The 24,360-nt window shown below is 38.0% G+C and overlaps 1 protein-coding gene across 11 annotated transcripts in view; it reads left to right on the forward strand.

Annotated features, from left to right (window-relative positions):
• RYR3 (ryanodine receptor 3) overlaps positions 1-24,360 on the forward strand; it is a 1,083,635-nt gene that overhangs the window by 361,009 nt on the left and 698,266 nt on the right. For all 11 annotated transcript variants that reach the window (XM_053697970.1, XM_053697969.1, XM_053697973.1 and 8 more), the window contains 8 exons: positions 67-185; positions 350-483; positions 1,392-1,633; positions 3,534-3,726; positions 4,298-4,514; positions 5,123-5,227; positions 5,780-5,883; positions 24,241-24,324. In XM_053697970.1, the coding sequence (XP_053553945.1) occupies positions 67-185; positions 350-483; positions 1,392-1,633; positions 3,534-3,726; positions 4,298-4,514; positions 5,123-5,227; positions 5,780-5,883; positions 24,241-24,324 (1,198 nt within the window). The remainder of the gene's footprint in view (positions 1-66; positions 186-349; positions 484-1,391; positions 1,634-3,533; positions 3,727-4,297; positions 4,515-5,122; positions 5,228-5,779; positions 5,884-24,240; positions 24,325-24,360) is intronic.

A 24,360-nucleotide genomic window follows, 5' to 3' on the forward strand; every position in this document is an offset into this window, starting at 1 on the left:
AATTGTGACTCAGCAAGATACTGTCACATAAGGGTAAATGATTTGTTTATTTTAATATTCTTGCAGGAATATTGGAGGTTCTGCACTGCATCTTAATAGAAAGTCCCGAAGCGTTAAATCTAATAGAGAAGGGACACATCCGGTCAGTGATTTCTCTACTGGACAAGCATGGACGCAACCACAAGGTACATTATTTATTAGCAGTTATCTGTTCACAAAATGAACTCCTTTACAGATGAACATACCTAAAAAAGAGTGTCATTTTTATTTCCATTTCAGTCACTATTTTCTGTATTGCTGAGCATTTTGGTGCAGAGGTTGTATTTCAAGTTCTTCTTGTGTTTGTCAGGTCCTAGACGTTCTCTGCTCTCTATGTGTGTGCAATGGTGTAGCAGTGCGGACGAATCAGAATCTCATCTGTGATAACCTACTGCCTAGGAGAGATCTACTTTTACAAACTCGTTTAGTTAATGATGTCACAAGGTATACAGTTCTTTGTTGTGTGTGTGTGTGTGTATATATATATATACTACAAGCCATATTTCTAAGTTTTATTTCCACACTTGAGTGGTTTATTCTTTTCATAAAATCCATATGTTTATCATGAATATTGCAATACTTAAAGGGACATGAAACCCAAAAAAATTTTCTTTCATGTTTCAGATAGAATACAATTATAAACAACTTTCCAATTTAGTTCTATTTTTTATTTTGCTTCCATCTCTTGTTATCGTTTGCTGAATGGTTTATCTAGGAATGCTCAGGAACAGCAAAGAACCTAGGTTCTAGCTGCTGATTGGTTGCTGCATATATATATATATATATATATATATATATATACCGACTGTCATTGGCTCACCCATGTGTTCAATTAGCAACCAGTAGTGCATTGCTGCTCATTTAACAAAGCATACCAAGAGAACAAAGAAAAATTCATAATAGGAGAAAATTAGAAAGTTGCTTAAAATTGCACAATCTATCTGAATCATGAAAAAAAAAAATTTGAGTTTCATTTAAGTACTTAACAGTTAGTTTTACACTTTATATGCCGTCCAGTGTTTCTTCTATAGATTTATATATAAAATTCTGATGTATTCTTGGGCTCATAGGTGTTTAAAACAGCTATCTGTATGGCTATATGGTAGACTAGATCAAGGTCAGAGTGATAAAAATGATGTGAATTGTTTACTACAGTAAAACTGAGGAGATACACATAGGAAAAAATTTGTTAGTGTCTGAGCGCTAAAAAGAAGTCCTAGGCTCCCTCTTACCCACCCCTGCACTAGATTGAAGGGTTTTGAATAAAATATATTTAAATAAAGATTAGACTGATTTTATATATTCATTTCTGCATGTGTGATTTTTGTGATCATGTTATGTGTTTTTTTCAGCATGAGGCCAAATATCTTCCTGGGAGTAGCTGAAGGTTCAGCTCAGTACAAGAAGTGGTACTTTGAGATGATCATAGACCAAGTGGATCCATTTCTGACTCCAGAACCTACTCACCTGCGTGTAGGCTGGGCATCCACCTCAGGTTACGCTCCATACCCTGGTGGAGGTGAAGGCTGGGGAGGAAATGGGGTGGGTGATGACCTCTTCTCCTATGGCTTTGATGGCCTTCACTTGTGGTGTGGTGAGTTGTTACTTCTTACAGTTTAGTTTCTTGCCCCCCAGTGTTTGTTAAAACTGTATTGTATTGTGTGTATTTTATAGACCGTTAATATTTTTATAACAATTGTTGGAAACTGCATTCTTTGCTGGAGTTATGGTTCTCCTTATTTTAATATGTAGGGGACATAATACAGATCACTGCCATAATTCAAAGATTTAAGGAAAAGACATCTGTTTAATTTTCTCTTCTCCAACAATTTAACTACTCTTTAATATGTGTACATGTTATTAATCAGACAAGTTAAAGGGACATGAAACCCAAAGTTTTTTCTCTCATGATTCAGTAAGAGCATGCAATTTTAAACAACTTTCCAATTTACTTCTATTATCTAATTTGCTTCATTCTCTTGATATCCTTTATTGAAAAACATATCTAAATATGCCCAGTGGCTGCTGATTGGTGGCTGTACATAGATGCCTTGTGTGATTGGCTCACCCATGTGCAGTGTTATTTCTTCAACAAGGGATATCTAAAGAATGAAGCATATTAGATAAAAGTAAATTAGAATGTTGTTTAAAATTGTATTCTCTATCTGAATCATGAAAGAAAAATTTTGGGTTTCATTTCCCTTTAAAAGTTGTATCCCATTCTTTATTGTTAAAAATGCTATATATTTTGAGATTACAATGTCTAAGATTGCAAACTGTATGGGTGATAATTATATAATGAGCAAATATTTACATATTACAAGTAGACTAAAATCTGTTTTGCAATGATTAAATAATACTTTTATAAAGTAACTCAGACCATGATATCAATAAAGTTTTGTAGCTTCTTTTTAATTGCGACAACTGCTACAGACAAGGATAAAAGAAAGTTAATTGAATTATTTTGTAAAGCTGTAATCTAAACCCAAGGGGAAGTTTGGCTGCAGTTGTCTGAGTGTTATTATTTACTTTTTTTTATTACTCTGATACACAAAGCATGATCTTTCTGGATACAAATGTTTTTATACAACATTAAACACAAAAGGAAACTCAAGATGAACTGTATCTCTGGCTTATAAAGGGATTACAATGGTATATCCTTCTTACAATATAACCAAATGCAATTTCCTATTACCAATCCAGTCTCTTAAAGTCTAGCAGCTGCATATTATTACGTTCTGTGATTGGCCTTCATAGGCTTCTAGCCTGTTAAAAAGTAAACAGTGTCCTCAATAATACAATAGCTTTTCTTTGAACATAACAGTGGTTCTTAACCAGGGTATCACAGGCCTCAGCTGATGGTGTCAAACAGTTTTAGAAATGAGGTGGAAAAAAATTCCAAAATGGCTTATGATATAAATTGTTAGGAATAAACTATCAAGCTATGAAGCTTTTATGGCACACATTGTTTAATGTTGCCTAAATGTAATTACTAATTTACAGTATCATTTTTATTTTATTTTTATATATTGGAGTTCCACAAGCATATAAAATAAATTAGAGGTGATACATAAATTTCACACGTATGCAAATGATATCCCAGAAAATATATATATAACCATTGGTTTAAGATCCGTGAAATATATTAACTAAATTAGCAAATCATTGTAATCTTTTATTAGATATGGTGTTTCCATTCAGTCTCAGGTTCATAGAAATCTGCTACCATGAGACATCTCACTATAACTTGGCATATTGTGTACCATGAATTTAATGCTATTGTAAAGTTGTTCCATTATTGATCCAGATTGCTTTGGTACTTTCATGCAGAGAATGTAATTAAGTAGATTACGTTCCTTTTATCAGTTGTTTCTATGTAGATGGTATGAGTTATTTATTTCAGAATCAAGTTTAGTAATATAATTAATGTATAATTACTTTTTGTCATGATATATGAAGCCTGTAGTATCTATATTGTTATTTCATGTCTGTAGGTCGAGTACCCAGGGCAGTGGCCTCAAGTAACCAGCATCTCCTGGCATCTGATGATGTGGTCAGCTGCTGCTTGGATTTGGGAGTGCCCAGTATTTCATTCCGTATTAATGGGCAACCTGTTCAAGGGATGTTTGAAAACTTTAATACTGAAGGTCTCTTTTTTCCGGTGGTGAGCTTCTCTGCAGGGGTCAAGTGAGTAATTCATTTTCTGCTATTGTTTGTATCACAACATTATTCATTTTCTTCATTCATGCCTGCCTAGCTTATGTCATTGCTGTGTGTTGACCACTTTGTGTCACATTGTTATACAATGTTTTTACAAAGCTAAACAGCATTCATTCATTAAAGTGAGTATTAGCTTACTTCTTAAATCAAGCACTAGGTCCCCAGAATTAGCTGTCAATCATGTGCATGGTGAGTAAAAAACATTCAACTTCTTTAAGTGTTCCAAATCTGGTACTTGGGGGTATGCAGAAGGCTCCACTCTTGAGAAAAAAACAGACAAGGATAGGTAAAATGTCTATTGTATGGGGAACATGCTAAACACTTTCTGCTTTGTCAGAGTGCTTCTCTTTCTGTATGTGGGGGAAACCAGACTTGGACTCCTTGCCCAATGTGCTTAGAGGAATAGGGCTGCACCTCAATGACGAGGCCCAATGAAGGCAGAAACGATCGTCTGGGGTTGCCATGTTCCTTATTACAGCTTGCATTTTGTATCTTTATGTCATGCTTGAGAATAAAGCATTTCCATGTTACATTTTAGGGTTCGTTTTCTTCTTGGTGGTCGTCATGGAGAGTTCAAATTTTTGCCACCTGCAGGCTATGCTCCTTGCTATGAGGCCTTGCTCCCAAAAGAAAAGATGAGAGTGGAGCCAGTGAAAGAATACAAAAGAGATTGTGATGGAGTCCGAGACTTGCTGGGTACAACACATTTTCTTTCTCAAGCCTCTTTCATCCCGTGTCCAATTGATACCAGCCAGGTATGTATAGCAAATACACGTTTTGCTGACTTTCCTTGGATTCCTGAGTTTTTACATTCACTTCCTTAAAGGGACATGAAACCCAAATATTTTATTTCATGATTAAAGTAGAGCATACAATTTTTAAAAAAATTTCAGTTTACATTCTTTTGGTATCATTTGTTGAAAAAACAGAAATGCACTACTGGATTCTAACTTAACACATGGGTGAGCCAATGAGAATAATTATATATATATATATATATATATGCAGCCACCAATCAGCAGCTAGAACCTAGGTTCTTTGCTGCTCCTGAGCATACCTAGATAAATCTTTGAACAAAGGATAACAAGAGAAGGAAGCAAATTAAATAATAGAAGTAATTTGGAAAGTTGTTTAAATTTGCATGCTCTTTCAGAATCATGAAAGAAAATATTTGGGTTTTATGTTCCTTTAATTTGCAAATCTGTACCCTTATTTTCTAAAGCACTGTGTGCACATAATATTGTACTTTCTTGTGTGTATGCATAAACCTTTGTGTATATCTACACGATAGTAAGTGCATGCCTGTAAAATATGAAATGTATAACATCTAAGCATTATAATTCTGAATGTATTTTTTTACTAGATTGTTTTACCTCCTCATCTTGAGAAAATCAGAGACAAGCTGGCAGAAAACATTCACGAATTATGGGGTATGAACAAAATTGAGCTTGGCTGGATTTATGGAAAGGTAAGGTTTGTTTATTTTAGTAAGAGACAGGCAATCGTGCAAACCACATGCTCCAACATACTGTTGCCAGACACTTTGCAGTAAGCACAGAGATCAGTAATGAGCATATGCAAAATCTTGTTTTAATGTATTTTTTATTTTCTTATTTAACTGCACAGCCCTGGCATACTATTATAGATGCCTGTTTTATAAGGCAGGCCACTATTTTTCTTCCTGGCTTTCAAACCAGACAGTGTGGTGGCCAGGCCCATCAATTCTCCTGTCATTCTGGTGTTTGATGTGGAAGTGTGGCTGACAGAATGGCTGTAGAGCCGGGGTCTGTTTTTAATGTCAGTATGGATTTTTATATCTATTACATTTTGACAAATGTTTATTATTCTGAGTTCTAGCATTGGCATAGTTGTAGTCAGGAAGAAGACACAACTAAAAAAAATATATATAGTGGCTTGTCATGATTACTATTGTTTTTTCTCACCTATATCTTTCTTTTCTCGGAAGTATATAACTTAATAGAATTGGTTGTGTCTATAAAAGTAATTCTTTCTTTTGCAGGTGCGAGATGACAATAAAAGACAGCATCCATGCCTAGTAGAATTTTCCAAATTGCCTGAAACGGAGAAGAACTATAATCTACAGATGTCCACTGAGACACTAAAGTAAGTTGCTCTTTTCAATGTTCTAATCTTCCTATTTTTTATTTTTTATTTAATAATATTTTTATTGAACTTTTTTGGAAAACAAATAAAACAAAACATTTTTAGTTTTCAGAATTATTTCCTGTGTTTCAGAAACATTAGAGAGAAGAAACAATATCCCATTATATTAGTCCAATCATAAAATTTTCCAATGCTGTAAATGTGCAGAATTAAATAAAACGTGAGGAGAAACATGTAGCTGTGTCATTCTTTAAGTACAGAAAAGTGTTCTGGTCTATACCTTATATTTTGACAAATAATCATCCTACAAAAAACACATGGAATAATAATCATCTATTTGTTTGGTCCTGCCATAGTGGTATTTTTACAGTTTCAAATCATCTTTCCATATAGAAACAGGGGTAGAGAGGTTTGTTTCAATAATAGTGGGATTATTTTTTTTCGTGAGTAGGGACAAGCATTTTATCTTGGAGGGTTAATTAAAAAGAAAAAGAAGTGGGGTAGTTTCTAGCTGGAATGAAAGGACCTTTTCAATTTCAGCCCTAATAATGGACCAATATGATTGTGCAACTGGGCATGTCCACCAAATTTGTAACTGTGTGCCACTTTTAGAGCAGCCTCTCCAGCAAGAAGTGGGAGTGCCTGGGAAGATCTGTCCTAACCTCAAAGGTGTCAGGTATCACGACACAAAAATTTCACATTAATTTCCATAATAGATTTACTTTTGCGTGTGAATATTTGTAGCCATTTTTTTTTATTATAATAGGTTGTTGTAATTATGTTTCCCATTTTGTAGTGTAGGACGGTAAAAGAGCTGAGTGATGAGTTATTATTAGTTTATAGGTCGCTGAGAGTATGCCTTTAGATTGGGATAGACTATTACATAAGTGTTCAAAGCTTGTAAGTGTATGGAACAGCTTTATTTTGTGGGGATGAGTGTAGAAGAAATGGAACAGATGGAAATATTTGTACCAATGATCAAAGATAGGGCCAGTGGATTCTCAGCTATTCATTCATGACTTCAAATGACAGAATAACAGGGGATGGATCAGTGTATAGCATTAGTGGCCAGGGAGGTGTTAGAAAGTGACATGCCAAATGTCGGATTGAAGAGTATGGGGATTAAGGGTGAAGGTATCGTGGATATCGATTTTACATTTTTAATACATTTGTCCCATGTCAAGAATGTTTCTTGAATAATATACACCTAGTTTACAAGTTTTGCGTTAGAGGCTATGCGGTGCTAACGAGCAGTTTTGTCTCACCGCTCACTTACATGCTGGTATTAGAGGTTTTCAGAAACCCATCGTTAAAAGACAAGAAGTGAGCGTTGAGCAAAATTTTGCTCATTACCGCACTCCAATACCAGCGCTGCTTAAGTCAGCTGTGAGCAGGTGGTACGTGCTCGTGCACGATTTCCCCATACGAATCAACGGGGAGAGCCCCTGCCAAAAAGCAGCATAAAACTCAGTAACACAGCCCCATTGATTCCTATGGGGAAATAAAATTTATGTCTACACCTCACACCCTAACATGAACCCCGAGTCTAAACACCCCAAATCTTACACTTATTAACCCCTAATCTGCTGCCCCAACATCACCGACACCTACATACTATTTATTAACCCCTAATCTGCCTTCCCCAATGTCCCCGACACCTACATTATATTTATTAACCCCTAATCTGCCACCCCCAACGTCGCCGCCACTATATTAAAGTTATTAACCCCTAAACCTAAGTATAACCCTAAACCTAACACCCACTAACTTAAATATAATTTAAATAAATCTAAATAAATATTCCTATCATTAACTTAATTATTCCTATTTAAAACTAAATACTTACCTATAAAATAAACCCTAAGCTAGCTACAATATAACTAATAGTTAAATTGTAGCTAGCTTAGGGTTTATTTTTATTTTACAGGCAAGTTTGTATTTATTTTAACTAGGTAGAATAGTTATTAAATAGTTATTAACTATTTAATAACTACCTAGCTAAAATAAATACAAAAGTACCTGTAAAATAAAACCTAACCTAAGTTACAATAACACCTAACACTACACTATAATTAAATAAATTTACTAAATTAAATACAATTAAATAAATTACATACAATTAGCTAAATTAAATTAAATTAGATAAAGTACAAAAAACAAACAAACACTAAATTACAGAAAATAATAAACAAATTACAGATATTTAAACTAATTACACCTAATCTAATAGCCCTATTAAAATAAAAAAGCCCCCCAAAATAAAAAAAAACCCTAGCCTAAACTAAACTACCAATAGCCCATTAAAAGGGCCTTTTGCGGCGCATTGCCTCAAAGTAATCAGCTCTTTTACCTGTAAAAAAAAATACAAACACCCCCCCCAGCAGTAAAACCCACCACCCACACAACCAACCCCCCAAATGAAATATTATCTAAAAAAAACCTAAGCTCCCAATTGCCCTGAAAAGGGCATTTGGATGGGCATTGCCCTTAAAAGGGTAATTAGCTCTTTTGCGGCCCAAAGTCCCTAACCTAAAAATAAAACCCACCCAATACACCATTAAAAATCAGCCAATAGGATTGAGCTGGCATTCTATTGGCTGTTCCAATCAGCCAATAGAATGCAAGCTCAATCCTATTGGCTGATCTGATCAGCCAATAGGATTGAATTTAATCCTATTGGCTGATTGCATCAGCCAATAGGAATTTTTCTACCTTAATTCCGATTAGCTGATAGAATTCTATCCGCATCGGATGTCTTGAAGAAGGACCCGCTCCGCGCCGGATGGATGAAGATAGAAGATGCCGTCTCGATGAAGACTTCTGCCCGTCTGGAGGACCACTTCGCCCAGCTTGGATGAAGTCTTCTCCCGGCTTCGTTGAGGACTTCGGCCCATCTTGAATGAAGACGTCTCCCGGTAAGTCGATCTTCAGGGGGTTAGTGTTAGGTTTTTTAAGGGTGTATTGGGTGGGTTTTATTTTTAGGTTAGGGACTTTGGGCGGCAAAAGAGTTAACTGCCCTTTTAAGGGCAATGCCCATCCAAATGCCCTTTTCAGGGCAATGGGGAGCTTAGGTTTTTTTAGATAGTATTTTATTTGGGGGGTTGGTTGTGTGGATGGTGGTTTCTATTTTGGGGGGTTGTTTGTATTTTTTTTACAAGTAAAAGAGCTGATTACTTTGGGGCAATGCCCCACAAAAGGCCCTTTTAAGTTTAGTTTAGGCTAGGTTTTTTTTTTATTTTGGGGGCTTTTTCTCCAACATTGGTGTGTCCGGTCCACGGCGTCATCCTTACTTGTGGGATATTCTCTTCCCCAACAGGAAATGGCAAAGAGTCCCAGCAAAGCTGGTCACATGATCCCTCCTAGGCTCCGCCCACCCCAGTCATTCTCTTTGCCGTTGCACAGGCAACATCTCCACGGAGATGGTTAAGAGTTTTTTGTAGTTTTATTCTTCTATCAAGTGTTTGTTATTTTAAAATAGTGCTGGTATGTACTATTTACTCTGAAACAGAAAAGGATGAAGATTTCTGTTTGTAAGAGGAAGATGATTTTTAGCAGACAGTAACTAAAATCGATTTCTGTTTCCACATAGGACTGTTGAGATGAAGTAACTTCAGTTGGGGGAAACAGTTAGCAGTCTTTTCTGCTTAAGGTATGACTAGCCATATTTCTAACAAGACCATGTAATGCTGGAAGGCTGTCATTTCCCCTCATGGGGACCGGTAAGCCATTTTCTTAGTTAAACATAAAAGAATAAAGGGCTTCAAAAAGGGCTTAAAAACTGGTAGACATTTTTCTGGGCTAAAACAATTGCTTTACTAGGCATATTATGCAGATTCTAACTAATTATTGGTATTATAATCTTGGGGAACGTTTAGAAAAACGGCAGGCACTGTGTTGGACACCTTTTTCAGATGGGGGCCTTTCTAGTTATAGACAGAGCCTCATTCTGGGACTGTATAGGGGTTAAATGTAAAAACGGCTCCGGTTCCGTTAATTTAAGGGTTAAAGCTCTGAAATTTGGTGTGCAATACTTTTAATGCTTTAAGACACTGTGGTGAAATTTTGGTGAATTTTGAACAATTCCTTCATACTTTTTCACATATTCAGTAATAAAGTGTTTTCAGTTTGAAATTTAAAGTGACAGTAACGGTTTTATTTTAAAACGTTTTTTGTGCTTTGTTGACAAGTTTAAGCCTGTTTAACATGTCTGTACCATCAGATAAGCTATGTTCTATATGTATGAAAGCCAATGTGTCTCCCCATTTAAATTTATGTGATAATTGTGCCATAGTGTCCAAACAAAGTAAGGACAGTAATGCAACAGATAATGATATTGCCCAAGATGATTCCTCAAATGAGGGGAGTAAACATGATACTACATCATCCCCTACTGTGTCTACACCAGTTATGCCCACACAGGAGGCCCCTAGTACATCTAGTGCGCCAATACTTATTACCATGCAACAATTAACGGCTGTAATGGATAACTCCATAGCAAATCTTTTATCCAAAATGCCTACTTATCAGAGAAAGCACGATTGCTCTGTTTTAAACACTGAAGAGCAAGAGGACGCTGATGATAACTGTTCTGACATACCCTCACACCAATCTCAAGGGGCCATGAGGGAGGTTTTGTCTGATGGAGAAATTTCAGATTCAGGAAAAATTTCTCATCAAGCTGAACCTGATGTTGTGACATTTAAATTTAAATTAGAACATCTCCGCGCACTGCTTAAGGAGGTGTTATCTACTCTGGATGATTGTGACAATTTGGTCATTCCAGAGAAATTATGTAAGATGGACAAGTTCCTAGAGGTTCCGGTGCCCCCCGACGCTTTTCCTATACCCAAGCGGGTGGCGGACATAGTAAATAAAGAGTGGGAAAGGCCCGGCATACCTTTTGTTCCCCCCCCTATATTTAAGAAATTATTTCCTATAGTCGACCCCAGAAAGGACTTATGGCAGACAGTCCCCAAGGTCGAGGGGGCGGTTTCTACTCTAAACAAACGCACTACTATTCCTATCGAAGATAGTTGTGCTTTCAAAGATCCTATGGATAAGAAATTAGAGGGTTTGCTTAAAAAGATTTTTGTACAGCAAGGTTACCTTCTACAACCAATTTCATGCATTGTTCCTGTCACTACGGCAGCGTGTTTCTGGTTCGAGGAACTAGAAAAATCGCTCAGTAAAGAATCTTCGTATGAGGAGGTTATGGACAGAGTTCAAGCACTTAAATTGGCTAACTCTTTTGTTTTAGATGCCGCTTTGCAATTAGCTAGATTAGCGGCGAAAAATTCAGGGTTTGCTGTCGTGGCGCGCAGAGTGCTTTGGCTAAAGTCTTGGTCAGCGGATGTGTCTTCCAAGACAAAATTGCTTAACATTCCTTTCAAAGGTAAAACATTATTTGGACCTGATTTGAAAGAGATTATTTCAGACATCACTGGGGGAAAGGGCCACGCCCTCCCACAGGATAGGTCTTTTAAGGCTAATAATAAGCCTAATTTTCGTCCCTTTCGCAGAAACGGACCAGTCTCTAATTCTGTATCCTCTAAGCAAGAGGGTAATACTTCACAACCCAAACCAGCCTGGAAACCAATGCAAGGCTGGAACAAGGGTAAGCAGGCCAAGAAGCCTACCACTGCTACCAAAACAGCATGAAGGGATAGCCCCCAATCCGGGACCGGATCTAGTGGGGGGCAGACTTTCTCTCTTTGCTCAGGCTTGGGCAAGAGATGTTCAGGATCCTTGGGCGCTAGAAATAGTTTCTCAAGGTTATCTCCTGGAATTCAAGGAACTACCCCCAAGGGGAAGGTTCCACAGGTCTCAATTATCTTCAAACCAAATAAAGAGACAGGCATTCTTACATTGTGTAGAAGACCTGTTAAAGATGGGAGTGATACATCCAGTTCCAATAAGAGAACAAGGAATGGGATTTTATTCCAATCTGTTCATAGTTCCCAAAAAAGAGGGAACATTCAGACCAATTTTGGATCTAAAGATCCTAAACAAATTTCTCAGGGTACCATCGTTCAAAATGGAAACTATTCGAACGATCCTACCTACTATCCAGGAAAATCAATTTATGACTACCGTGGATTTAAAGGATGCGTACCTACATATTCATATCCACAAGGAACATCATCAGTTCCTAAGGTTCGCTTTTCTGGACAAGCATTACCAGTTTATGGCACTTCCATTTGGATTAGCCACTGCTCCAAGGATTTTCACAAAGGTACTAGGGTCCCTTCTAGCGGTTCTAAGACCAAGGGGCATTGCAGTAGTACCTTACTTGGACGACATCCTGATTCAAGCGTCGTCCCTGTCAAAAGCAAAGGCTCATACGGACATCGTCCTAGCCTTTCTCAGATCTCACGGATGGAAGGTGAACAAAGAAAAAAGTTCTCTGTCCCCGTCAACAAGAGTTCCCTTCTTGGGAACAATAATAGATTCCTTAGAAATGAGGATTTTTCTGACAGAGGTCAGAAAATCAAAACTTCTAAGCTCTTGTCAAGTACTTCATTCTGTTCCTCGTCCTTCCATAGCGCAGTGCATGGAAGTAATAGGATTGATGGTTGCAACAATGGACATAGTTCCTTTTGCACGAATTCATCTAAGACCATTACAACTGTGCATGCTCAGACAGTGGAATGAGGATTATACAGACTTGTCTCCGACGATTCAAGTAGATCAAAAGACCAGAGATTCACTCCGTTGGTGGCTGACCCTGGACAATCTGTCACAGGGAATGAGCTTCCGCAGACCAGAGTGGGTCATTGTCACGACCGACGCCAGCCTAGTGGGCTGGGGCGCGGTCTGGGAATCCCTGAAAGCTCAGGGTCTATGGTCTCGGGAAGAGTCTCTTCTCCCGATAAACATTCTGGAACTGAGAGCGATATTCAATGCTCTCAGAGCTTGGCCTCAACTAGCAAAGGCCAAATTCATAAGGTTACAGTCAGACAACATGACGACCGTTGCATATATCAATCATCAGGGGGGAACAAGGACTTCCCTGGCGATGAAAGAAGTGACCAAGATAATTCAATGGGCGGAGGATCACTCCTGCCACTTGTCTGCGATCCACATCCCAGGAGTGGAAAATTGGGAAGCGGATTTTCTGAGTCGTCAGACATTCCATCCGGGGGAGTGGGAACTCCATCCGGAAATCTTTGCCCAAATAACTCAATTATGGGGCATTCCAGACATGGATCTGATGGCGTCTCGTCAGAACTTCAAGGTTCCTTGCTACGGGTCCAGATCCAGGGATCCCAAGGCGACCCTAGTAGATGCACTAGTAGCACCTTGGACCTTCAACCTAGCTTATGTATTCCCACCGTTTCCTCTCATCCCCAGGCTGGTAGCCAGGATCAATCAGGAGAGGGCCTCGGTGATCTTGATAGCTCCTGCGTGGCCACGCAGGACTTGGTATGCAGACCTGGTGAATATGTCATCGGCTCCACCATGGAAGCTACCTTTGAGACAGGACCTTCTTGTTCAGGGTCCATTCGAACATCCGAATCTGGTTTCCCTCCAACTGACGGCTTGGAGATTGAACGCTTGATTTTATCAAAGCGTGGGTTTTCAGATTCTGTAATAGATACTCTGATTCAGGCTAGAAAGCCTGTAACTAGAAAAATTTACCATAAAATATGGAAAAAATATATCTGTTGGTGTGAATCTAAAGGATTCCCATGGAACAAGATAAAAATTCCTAAGATTCTATCCTTTCTACAAGAAGGTTTGGAGAAAGGATTATCTGCAAGTTCTCTGAAGGGACAGATCTCTGCTTTATCTGTTTTACTTCACAAAAGACTGGCAGCTGTGCCAGATGTTCAAGCATTTGTTCAGGCTGGTTAGGATCAAGCCTGTTTACAGACCTTTGACTCCTCCCTGGAGTCTAAATCTAGTTCTTTCAGTTCTTCAAGGGGTTCCGTTTGAACCCTTACATTCCGTAGATATTAAGTTATTATCTTGGAAAGTTTTGTTTTTGTTTGCAATTTCTTCTGCTAGAAGAGTTTCAGAGTTATCTGCTCTGCAGTGTTCTCCGCCCTATCTGGTGTTCCATGCAGATAAGGTGGTTTTGCGTACTAAGCCTGGTTTTCTTCCGAAAGTTGTTTCCAACAAAAATATTAACCAGGAGATAGTTGTACCTTCTTTGTGTCCGAATCCAGTTTCAAAGAAGGAACGTTTGTTACACAATTTGAACATAGTCCGTGCTCTAAAATTCTATTTAGAGGCTACTAAAGATTTCAGACAAACATCTTCCTTGTTTGTTGTTTATTCTGGTAAAAGGAGAGGTCAAAAAGCGACTTCTACCTCTCTTTCCTTTTGGCTTAAAAGCATTATCCGATTGGCTTATGAGACTGCCGGACGGCAGCCTCCTGAAAGAATCACAGCTCACTCCACTAGGGCTGTGGCTTCCACATGGGCCTTCAAGAACGAGGCTTCTGTTGACCAGATATGTAAGGCAGTGACTTGGTCTTCACTGCACACTTTTGCCAAATTTTACAAATTTGATAATTTTGCTTCTTCGGAGGCTATTTTTGGGAGAAAGGTTTTGCAAGCCGTGGTGCCTTCCATTTAGGTGACCTGATTTGCTCCCTCCCTTCATCCGTGTCCTAAAGCTTTGGTATTGGTTCCCACAAGTAAGGATGACGCCATGGACCGGACACACCAATGTTGGAGAAAACAGAATTTATGCTTACCTGATAAATTACTTTCTCCAACGGTGTGTCCGGTCCACGGCCCGCCCTGGTTTTTTAATCAGGTCTGATGAATTATTTTCGCTAACTACAGTCACCACGGTATCATATGGTTTCTCCTATATATATTTCCTCCTGTCCGTCGGTCGAATGACTGGGGTGGGCGGAGCCTAGGAGGGATCATGTGACCAGCTTTGCTGGGACTCTTTGCCATTTCCTGTTGGGGAAGAGAATATCCCACAAGTAAGGATGACGCCGTGGACTGGACACACCGTTGGAGAAAGTAATTTATCAGGTAAGCATAAATTCTGTTTTTTTATTTTAATAGGGCTATTAGATTAGGTGTAATTAGTTTAAATATCTGTAATTTGTATATTATTTTCTGTAATTTAGTGGGAGGTTTTTGTACTTTAGCTAATTTAATTTAGCTAATTGTATGTTTTTATTTAATTGTATTTAATTTTGTAAATTTATTTAATTATAGTGTAGTGTTAGGTGTTATTGTAACTTAGTTTAGGTTTTATTTTACAGGTACTTTTGTATTTATTTTAGCTAGGTAGTTATTAAATAGTTAATAACTATTTAGTAACTATTCTACCTAGTTAAAATAAATACAAACTTGCTTGTAAAATAAAATAAAACCTAAGATAGATACAAGATAACTATTAGTTATATTGTAGCTAGCTTAGGGTTTATTTTATAGGTAAGTACTTTTAAATAGGAATAATTTAGTTAATGATAGGAATATTTATTTAGATTTATTTAAATTATATTTAAGTTAGTGGGTGTTAGGTTTAGTGTTAGACTTAGGTTTAGGGGTTAATAACTTTAATATAGTGGCAGCGACATTGGGGGCGGCAGATTAGGGGTTCATAAATATAATGTAAGTGGCGGCGGTGTCCGGAGCGGTAGATTAGGGGTTAAAATTTTTATTATAGTGTTTGCAATGCGTGAGGTCCTCGGTTTAGGGTTTAATAGGTAGTTTATGGATGTTAGTGTACTTTTTAGCACTTTAGTTATGAGTTTTATGCTACAGCGTTGTAGTGTAAAACTCATAACTACTGACTTTTAAATGCGTTACGGATCTTGACAGGGTAGGGTGTACCGCTCACTTTTTGGCCTCCTAGGACAGACTCGTAATATCAGCGCTATGGAAGTCCCATAGAAAAAAAGACTTTACAAAGTTTACGTAAGTCGTTTTGCGGTAAGGCCAAACAAGTGTGCGGTACACCTAAACTTGCAAGACTCGTAATAGCAGCGGGCGTAAAAAAGCAGCGTTAGGACCTCTTAACGCTGCTTTTTTACCCTAACGCACAACTCGTAATCTAGCCACTAGTTAGGTGTATTAGTAAATAGTCTATTGGTAGGTGGTAGCCAACATGATCCACCTATCCTATCCATACTAAAAAACAGTCTATACAGTGCATAATTTACTATCCTGGGGTGGGAATGTTTCAAAATAAAAGAGTTAAGTATTTTTTTGAAATTAGAGTCTGAAAAAAAGTATAAAAATGTGGGTAGGATTGTCATTTTGACTGCATTCACTGCCTAGTCATGATATGGGGTTCCATTCAAATGTTCTATGTAGATATTTAATATCTTGCATTAAACTATCATAATTCAAAGATAGCAATTGAAATCGATTTGGGGAGATTTGGACTCCTAAGTATTTAAAAGGCATCAGTCTGGACATGGAAATTAAATTGCTCTTTGATATAAGATATTGTTGTGTTGGACATTGCGACAAAAAGTAATTTGAATTTAGTAGTATTTAGTAGCATTTATACTGAAATTAGAATACTTGGCATATGAATCTAAAATATGCATGAAGCATGGATTGATGCACGTTGTATTCTTTATTGCCAATTTGAACTCCCTTGACATCTGGAATGAGTCTAATAAAAGTTACTAAGACTTCCATCGCCAGGATAAGGGGCATCCTTGATCCTTGGTGGGTACCATAGGATATCGGGAAGGGTTGGGATAGAGAATCATTAAGCTTAATTTTTGCCGAAGCTGCTTGATATAAAGTGAATATTTTATTCATAAAGGAATCATCTAAACCAAATTTAGATAAGGTTTTATAAAGGACCAATTAAGTCTATCGAATGCTTTCTCAGCATCCATCGAAATGAATGCTGCTGGTATCTGCAAAGTAGAAGCATGTTCCATAAGGTTTATTATCACAAGCTTCTCTCATAGAAGTAAAGCCTACTTGATTGGGGTAGATTGGAAAAACCTGATAAATTCTTTTCTTTCCTGGCATGGAGAGTCCACAAATCCATTTAATTACTAGTGGGAATTCAACTCCTGGCCACCAGGTAGAGGCAAAGAACACCCCAGCAAAGCTTCAAGTATCCTCCCACTACTCACAATCCCCAGTCATTCAGCCGAGGAATTATGGAAAGAGAAGAAGACACAAAGGGTATAGAGGTGCCTGAGGTTTAGAAAAATGACAAAAAGCCATCTTAAAAATAAGGGCGGGTTGTGGACTCTCCATGCCAGGAAAGAAAAGAATTTATCAGGCAAGTATAAATTATGTTTTCTTTCCAATGACATGGAGAGTCCATAAATCCGTTTAATTACTAGTGGGAACCAAAACCAAAGCTAGAGTCCACAGAATGGAAGGGAGGGATACATAAGACAGGTGAACCTAAACAGAAGGCACCACCATTTAAAGAACTTTTCTCCCAAAAGAAGTCTTAGCTGAGGCAAAAACATAAAATTTGGAAAAAGTATGCAATGATGACCAAATCTGTTCCAAAGAAGCATCATTCTTAAAGGCCCAAGAGAAAGCAACAACCCTAGTGGAGAGTGAGCCGTAGTTTTCTCTGGAGGCTGCTGTCCAGCTGTCTCATAAGCCAATCGAATAACACTTCTCAACCAGAAGGAGAGAGTAGACAAAAAGAGCAGAAGATTGACGAAAATCTTTTGTAGCCTGTAAATAGAACCTTAAAGCATGCACAACATCCAGATTGTGCAATAACCGCTTATTCTTAGAGGAAGGATTAGGACAAAATGAAAGAACAACAATTTCTTGGTTAATATTGCGTTCCGAGACCACCTTAGGTAGAAATCCTAATTTAGCACGGAGAACCCCCTTATCCGCATGAAGAATAAGATAAATAAGATAAGGAGAATCATACTGTAGAGCCAAAAGCTCCGAAACGCTACGGGCAGAGGAAATTGCCAGCAGAAACAAAACCTTTCAGGACAATAACCTGATATCAACAGAATGCATAGGCTCAAATGGAGCCTGCTGCAGAACTTTAGGAACCAGATTAAGACTCAAAGGAGATGCAATTGACCTAAACACAGGCCTGATTCCAACCAAAGCCTGAACAAAAGATTGAACATCTGTCAAAATTGCCAGACGCTTCTGCAGAAGAATCAACAGAGCCGAAATCTGACCCTTTAGGGTACTGACTGATAAACCCTTCTCCAGGCCCTCCTGAAGAAAGGACAGAACACAGGGAATTCTCACCTGACTCCAAGAAAAACCCCTAGATCCGCACCAATGAAGGTATTTACGCCATACCTTATAATAAATCTTGCGAGTAACAGGTTTACGAGCCTGAATCATAGTCTCAATCATTTTCACAGAAAAACCTTGTTTGGACAAAGAGTTCAATCTCCAAGCAGTCAGCTTCAGAGAGACTAAGTTCGGATGGAGTAAGGGATCCTGAAGTAGAAGATACTTCCTCAGAGGCAATTTCCTAGGGTGAAATGACGACATCCTCACTAGGTCCGCAAACCAAGTTCTGCGAGGCCACACTGGAGCTTTTACGAGCTATCACCCGAGGAAGGAGGAAAACCAGAGGAAACAGATAAATTAGACGAAATCCCATGGCACTGCCAGGGCGTCTACCAGAGCTGCTTGAGGATCTCTTGATCTTGCTCTGTATCTTGGAAGCTTTTTGTTTAGACGAGATGCCATCAGATCCAGCTCCGGAACTCCCCACTTGAGGGTTAACATCAAGAAAACTTCCAGATGGAGAAGCCCATTCCTCTGGATGAAATGTCTGCCTGCTCAGATAATCCGCTTTCCAGTTGTCCACCCCTGGGATATGAATGGCAGAGAGATGACAATTGTGAGACTCTGCACACTGAAGAATGCGAGTCACCTCCTTCATAGCTAACAAACTCCAAGTTCCTCCTTGGTGCTTGATATACGCCACCGAAATGATGTTGCTCGATTGAAATCTGATAAACCAGACTAAACTCAGTTGAGGCCAAGCTGATAGAGCATTGAGAATTGCTCTCAATTCTAGGATATTTATAGGGAGGGCAGACTGCTCCTGAGTCCAAAGTCCCTGAGCTTTTAAGGACCCCCAAACTGCTCATCAGCCTAACAGGCTGACATTCGTTGTCACAATCTCCCAAGAAGGTCTCAGGAAGCAAGTGCCCTGAGACAAATGGTCCTGGGAGATCCATCAAGACAGAGAATTTTCTGACCTCCGTCAAAATTTTTTTCATAGATACCGAGTCTATGATTGTTCCCAGAAAACATACCCTGGTACTTGGCACCAAGAAACATTTCCCTAGATTCACCTCCCACCCGTTAGACCTTCCACCCGTTAGAGTGGAGAATAGCTAACAGAGAATCTGTTTAGGATCTTGCCAACTGAAAAGATGGCATCTGGACCAAGATATCATCCAGGTAAGGAGCCACCACAAATTCAAAATTAAGGTACGGTCCAACAACTTTCTTAAAGCGATATTACCCAAGCAAAATAAAAGGTAAACTTGTGCAAACAAATGCCCATAGCCAAAATAAAAAAAAACCTTCACATGACAGAACAGTGCCCTGAACTACTTCCCAATAAATCCCCAACCTTTAAAAGGGATATTCATTCCCATAAGGATCCACCTTGTTTTATAAGTATCCTTTTTTTTTTTTAAACAAGGAACTCCTAAGTGCTGCATCCTTTTCACCTAGAAGGTAAAAGCACTTACCTGTGTATACGCTGTAGGGCAGGTACTGCAAACAGGTGTGACAGAATCCTCACTGACATAGACCCACCTGTAGATAAAGAAAAAACAGAGTAACCAACCCAGGTTTTCTATATAGGGGTAGAAAAATGTTGGAAGGTTAGCAATGACCACCTCGCCATCTTCCAACTTCTAAAAGCCACCATTACTCTTACTAAAGAGAATTACATGGACACAGTATAACCCCAATCCTTGCTTGCTGGAAAAAGTACCCATTAAAGGATTAACAACTTGATTTCTTCAGACACCTTCTTTACACATCACCTACAATGTTAAACAGGCAAAGAATGACTGGGGATTGAAGGTAGTGGGAGGATACTTGAAGCTTTGCTGGGGTGTTCTTTGCCTCCACCTGGTGGCCAGGAATTCAATTCCCACTAGTAATTGAATAGATGTGTGGACTCTCCATGCCATTGGAAAGAAAGGGAGGATTCTGTTGATCTAGGTTGATACAATTTTGCCACAGATTTTGATATCTATATTCAGTAAGGTGATTGGGCGAATATTAGCTGGGGTATTTGGTGTATTTAAGGGTTTGAGAATTGCTATTACTTGGAAAAATGTTATTGTTTGTTACCGACCAAGGCTCTTTCTATGTTTAAGGGTTCAAATGATGCCTAAAATTTCAGCAGGGGTATTAGGGGAATTTAAGTCTTCTATTTGTTCTTTAGTCAGTTTAGATAAGGGGCATTTTTCAAGATAGGATAATTATTGAGTCTTGTTGGGCGATGTATGATTTGGGCCTTCTAGGTTATAAAGATTTGTATAGTAGTGGTGGAATTGCGCTAAGATATCAGGAGTGGTTTTCGCAAGTGTCTGTCCTGTCGATGTCAACTCGTATATGCATGATTTGAGTTGTTTCTGCTTTAAATCTCTCGCAAACAGTTTACCTGCTCTATTGCTTTCATAATAGAAAATGCTTTTTATTTTACGTGGAAGTTTGATGGTGGTTGATATTCGGGGCATATATGTTTACAAGTGTGACCGGTCTGGGGGAATGGCGGTTTAGACGTTAATAGCTTTAGTTAGTGTTGGCGATGTGGGGGGTGGCAGTTTAGGGGTTGTTAGCTTTATTTATTAGTTTCGATGTGGGGGATGGTGGTTTAGGGATTAATAGTTTTATTTGTTAGTTGTGATGCGGGGGGATATTGGTTTAGAGGTTAATAGTGTAGTTTATGGGTGTTAGTTTACTTTGTAACATATTTTGTATGTGTTTTGTGAAACTTTTTTGTTTCGCAAAACACATAACTACAGGTCTTTAAATGCGGAATGGATCGTTGCGGTAAAGTCCATATTGCTCGCGGGAAAGGCATAACGCATGACTTGTAATATCAAGTGAGTAACCATTCCGCACCATACCGCATGACTTGTAATCCGGGCCATGAATAGGTGTGAATGAGATTTCATAAACAAAATACTAACCCAGTATTTCCTAACCTTCCTATTTTTATAATATTGTGTGTTAAGATAATACAGTATTCCTTGATTTTGTTTGTCCATCAAATGAACAAGACTGATATTTCAAAATAAATAAAAAAATATTTAGAATTTAAATAAATTCTATTTTAAAATGCATTTCATTTTCTACATCTTTCAAAACGCTTTACTGTGTATTTCTAAAAAAATAAGAAGTTATTAGCAAGTATTTTTTATGACTTTTAATGTTCTATTTTCTTAGTAATTTTCTCTGACATATTAAAGTGACATAAACATTAATATTTCTCGATCAAGAAAAATGGCATAAAAAAGAAACGTGCAATGTAACCTCTTTAATAACATCTGAGTAGTTTGGTGCAGTATTATGGTGTAGTGGTTTTTGCTACAAATGTGTTGAATGAGAAATGTTAGTATAGATAAGGTGGTTTTGTTGTGGATACACAGAACAGTAACCGGCCAGTGCACTCAATGGATTACTGATATCCAAGAGGTCCTCCCCAGAACCCAGAGACTGTAGAAGGTCACACTTCCCAGACTGTGTAAAGGATTGACACCTCAGCGTAAGCAAGAACTACAAGTGACACCAGATGCCAGCCAGAATGTCCAGCTGCTCTCTCAGGCTGCAAAACGATATAGTTTAAACAGACACATATGCGGCTTCAAGTAAAAGGAGCACAGGAGTAAACATAATTCTTTTTGATATGGTGTAAAATAATAGGGGCTACCTCAAATATCTAACAGGCTTTGTGAGTAATGATACATTGACCTGAGATCTGGGTCATTCCCAATTATTAGATAGGCTGTGTTAAAGGGACAGTCTACACCAATAATCTACACCAACTAATCCCTTTAATACCCATTCCCTAGTTTTGCATAACCAACACTGTTATATTAATACACCTTTAACCTCTGAGATTACCTTGTATCTAAGCCTCTGCAAATTGCCCCCTTATTTCAGTTATTTTGATAGACTTGCATTTTAGTCAATCAGTGCTGGCTCCTAGATAACTCCACGTGTGTCAGCTCAATGTTATCTATATGACACACATGAACTAATGCCCTCTAGTGGTGACAAACTGTCAAAAAGCATTTAGATAAGAGGCAGCCTTCAAGGTCTAAAAAATTAGCATATGAGCCTACCTTGGTTTAGCTTTCAACTAAGAATACAAAGAGAACAAAGCAAAATTGGTGATAAAAGTAAATTAGAAAGTTGTTTAAAATGACATGTCCTTTATGAATCATGAAAGTTTATTTTGGTCTAGACTGTTCCTTTAAGTGTCTTGCATGGCTTTTTTGTTGTTTTTCAGTTTCAAAATCATTCCAGTCTATATAAAATCATTAGAAAACCCCAATTATCCTGTGGATAACTAGTCGATTTGTACTTTGTTACCTCAAAACTTTACAGTGAGAAAATTCAATCCATCAGAAAACATTTTTCAAGCAGGGTTTCGCATTATTTATTTTCTAAGGGTCTGGCCTCTAAAAAAAGAATTTTGATCTTAAATTATAATTTATTTTGTATATGCGTAATGTACAGAAGCAATTAAGTACTGCATCAATATGAATACAAAGTATTAATGGAACATTTTACTATTTAGGTTGGCTAGCTAACCACAAAGAAAAGATTCATAACATACCTTTTTACTTGTTATTTTTTCACTTGGCTGCCTTTTTTTTTTAGCAAAGGTTTAAGACTACAGATGTACAGTGCTCCTACATGTGCAAAATTCAGGGTACAGGACAAATGATGTCTCTAGTGAAGCTCATGAGCTTGCTGGCTGAGCTAAACCTTGTTTCTAGGAAGGCAGTACACTGGTGGTCTATCCCAGAATGAAGTTCAGCCTTTTAGCATAGCATGCAAGCTGTGCACCCAGGGCCGGATTGGCCTACCAGGATACCAGGAGATTTCCCGGTGGGCTGCAGCAACTGGGGCTGGAAAGCTACAATTTAAAGGGTGATTAATGGATACAATTGGGTTGTAGGGTGCCTATATAACATCAATCTGACATTTGTATTTAATCTAAAGTAATATAATTTAATTCTGAAAAAAATATTGGGGAAGGATTGTCTCAGTAATCACCTTTGAGAAAAATGGGACGTGTGCATTCTACCAACTCAACGGAAAATAGGGCTGGTCTTTATATTTTTCCAGGGCTGCTTTTTATTCCCAGTCCGGCCCTGTGTGCACCTTCCCAGAAGGACATTGAATCCATGGGAAATCCGGACAATATGTTACTTTGCATTAGTTACAAACAATAAAATGTAAGACATATTGTGTTTATCTCCAAAATGGGGTTTTAAAACGATTCCACACTACTATCTTGTTGAACACGCTGGGAATCTGTAACTAGTAGAGTGAAGTACAGTCATAGTTTACAGCAAGCTGGATATCGAAAATATGGATGACATCATTAAAGACAGTTGTGCACAAGCTTTGTCCTAGGGTCAGTATGCTGGCATAGCCATTGAATTCATGTTTTTTAGGGGGAAAGATACAGACAAAGCAATTCTCATCAATATTTAATGATTCAGACAATTCTTTTACTTTCACTAAACCAGTACAAATACAAGAAAAAGAAATGATCTGATTAAATTGAACAAATAATTTAAAATTCAGACTGCCATGATTCCAATGTATTACAATTTCTTTACAAAGGAAGTCACATAATTTGGATACATTTTTGCACAGTTGTGTCTAATAGCTTTAAATGGGTGTTTTGGTATTACATGTAAGGAATTAATTCATTTTATTGTTTTGATATTGTGTTTTGATTATTTGCAATTATGAATAATGTGATCTTAAAGTGATGGTATATCTGAGCGATTAAAAAAAACGCTAGGATTTACCATCCCTGCAATTAAACTGGACTTTAATGATTACTTTGTAAAAAGAAACGGTGCTAAACTCACTCAGCGCTCTTCTCTCAATGAGGTGATCAATGAAAGTCCAGTTTACTTTTAGTGATGGTAAATCCTAGCATTTTTTAAACTCTTGGATGTACCATCACTTTAATCATACGCACATCCTGTATTCTTCTTGATACTGTTGAGGAACTATCTTTTTTTAACTAGATTGTGTTTGCTTATTTGCCTGTTTGTTTTTATAGCACTGTATAGGGGCTAACAATTGGACCTTTGGCAGTGAAGCTAAATAAGTCTCTATGTGCCATTAAATTATGTTTGCCTCTGAGAATTATACCACTAACCCATAGTATTGTCTATCCTGTAGAACCTTGCTGGCTCTTGGATGTCTCATTGTCCATTCAAACCAAACAGCCGAAGAAAATTTGAAGAAAGTAAAATTACCCAAAAAGTAAGTCTGGGTCAAATTTTCATAATAAGATCGATC

Source organism: Bombina bombina, chromosome 1, assembly GCF_027579735.1.
Source record: "Bombina bombina isolate aBomBom1 chromosome 1, aBomBom1.pri, whole genome shotgun sequence".
Classification (NCBI taxonomy): Eukaryota; Metazoa; Chordata; class Amphibia; order Anura; family Bombinatoridae; genus Bombina; species Bombina bombina.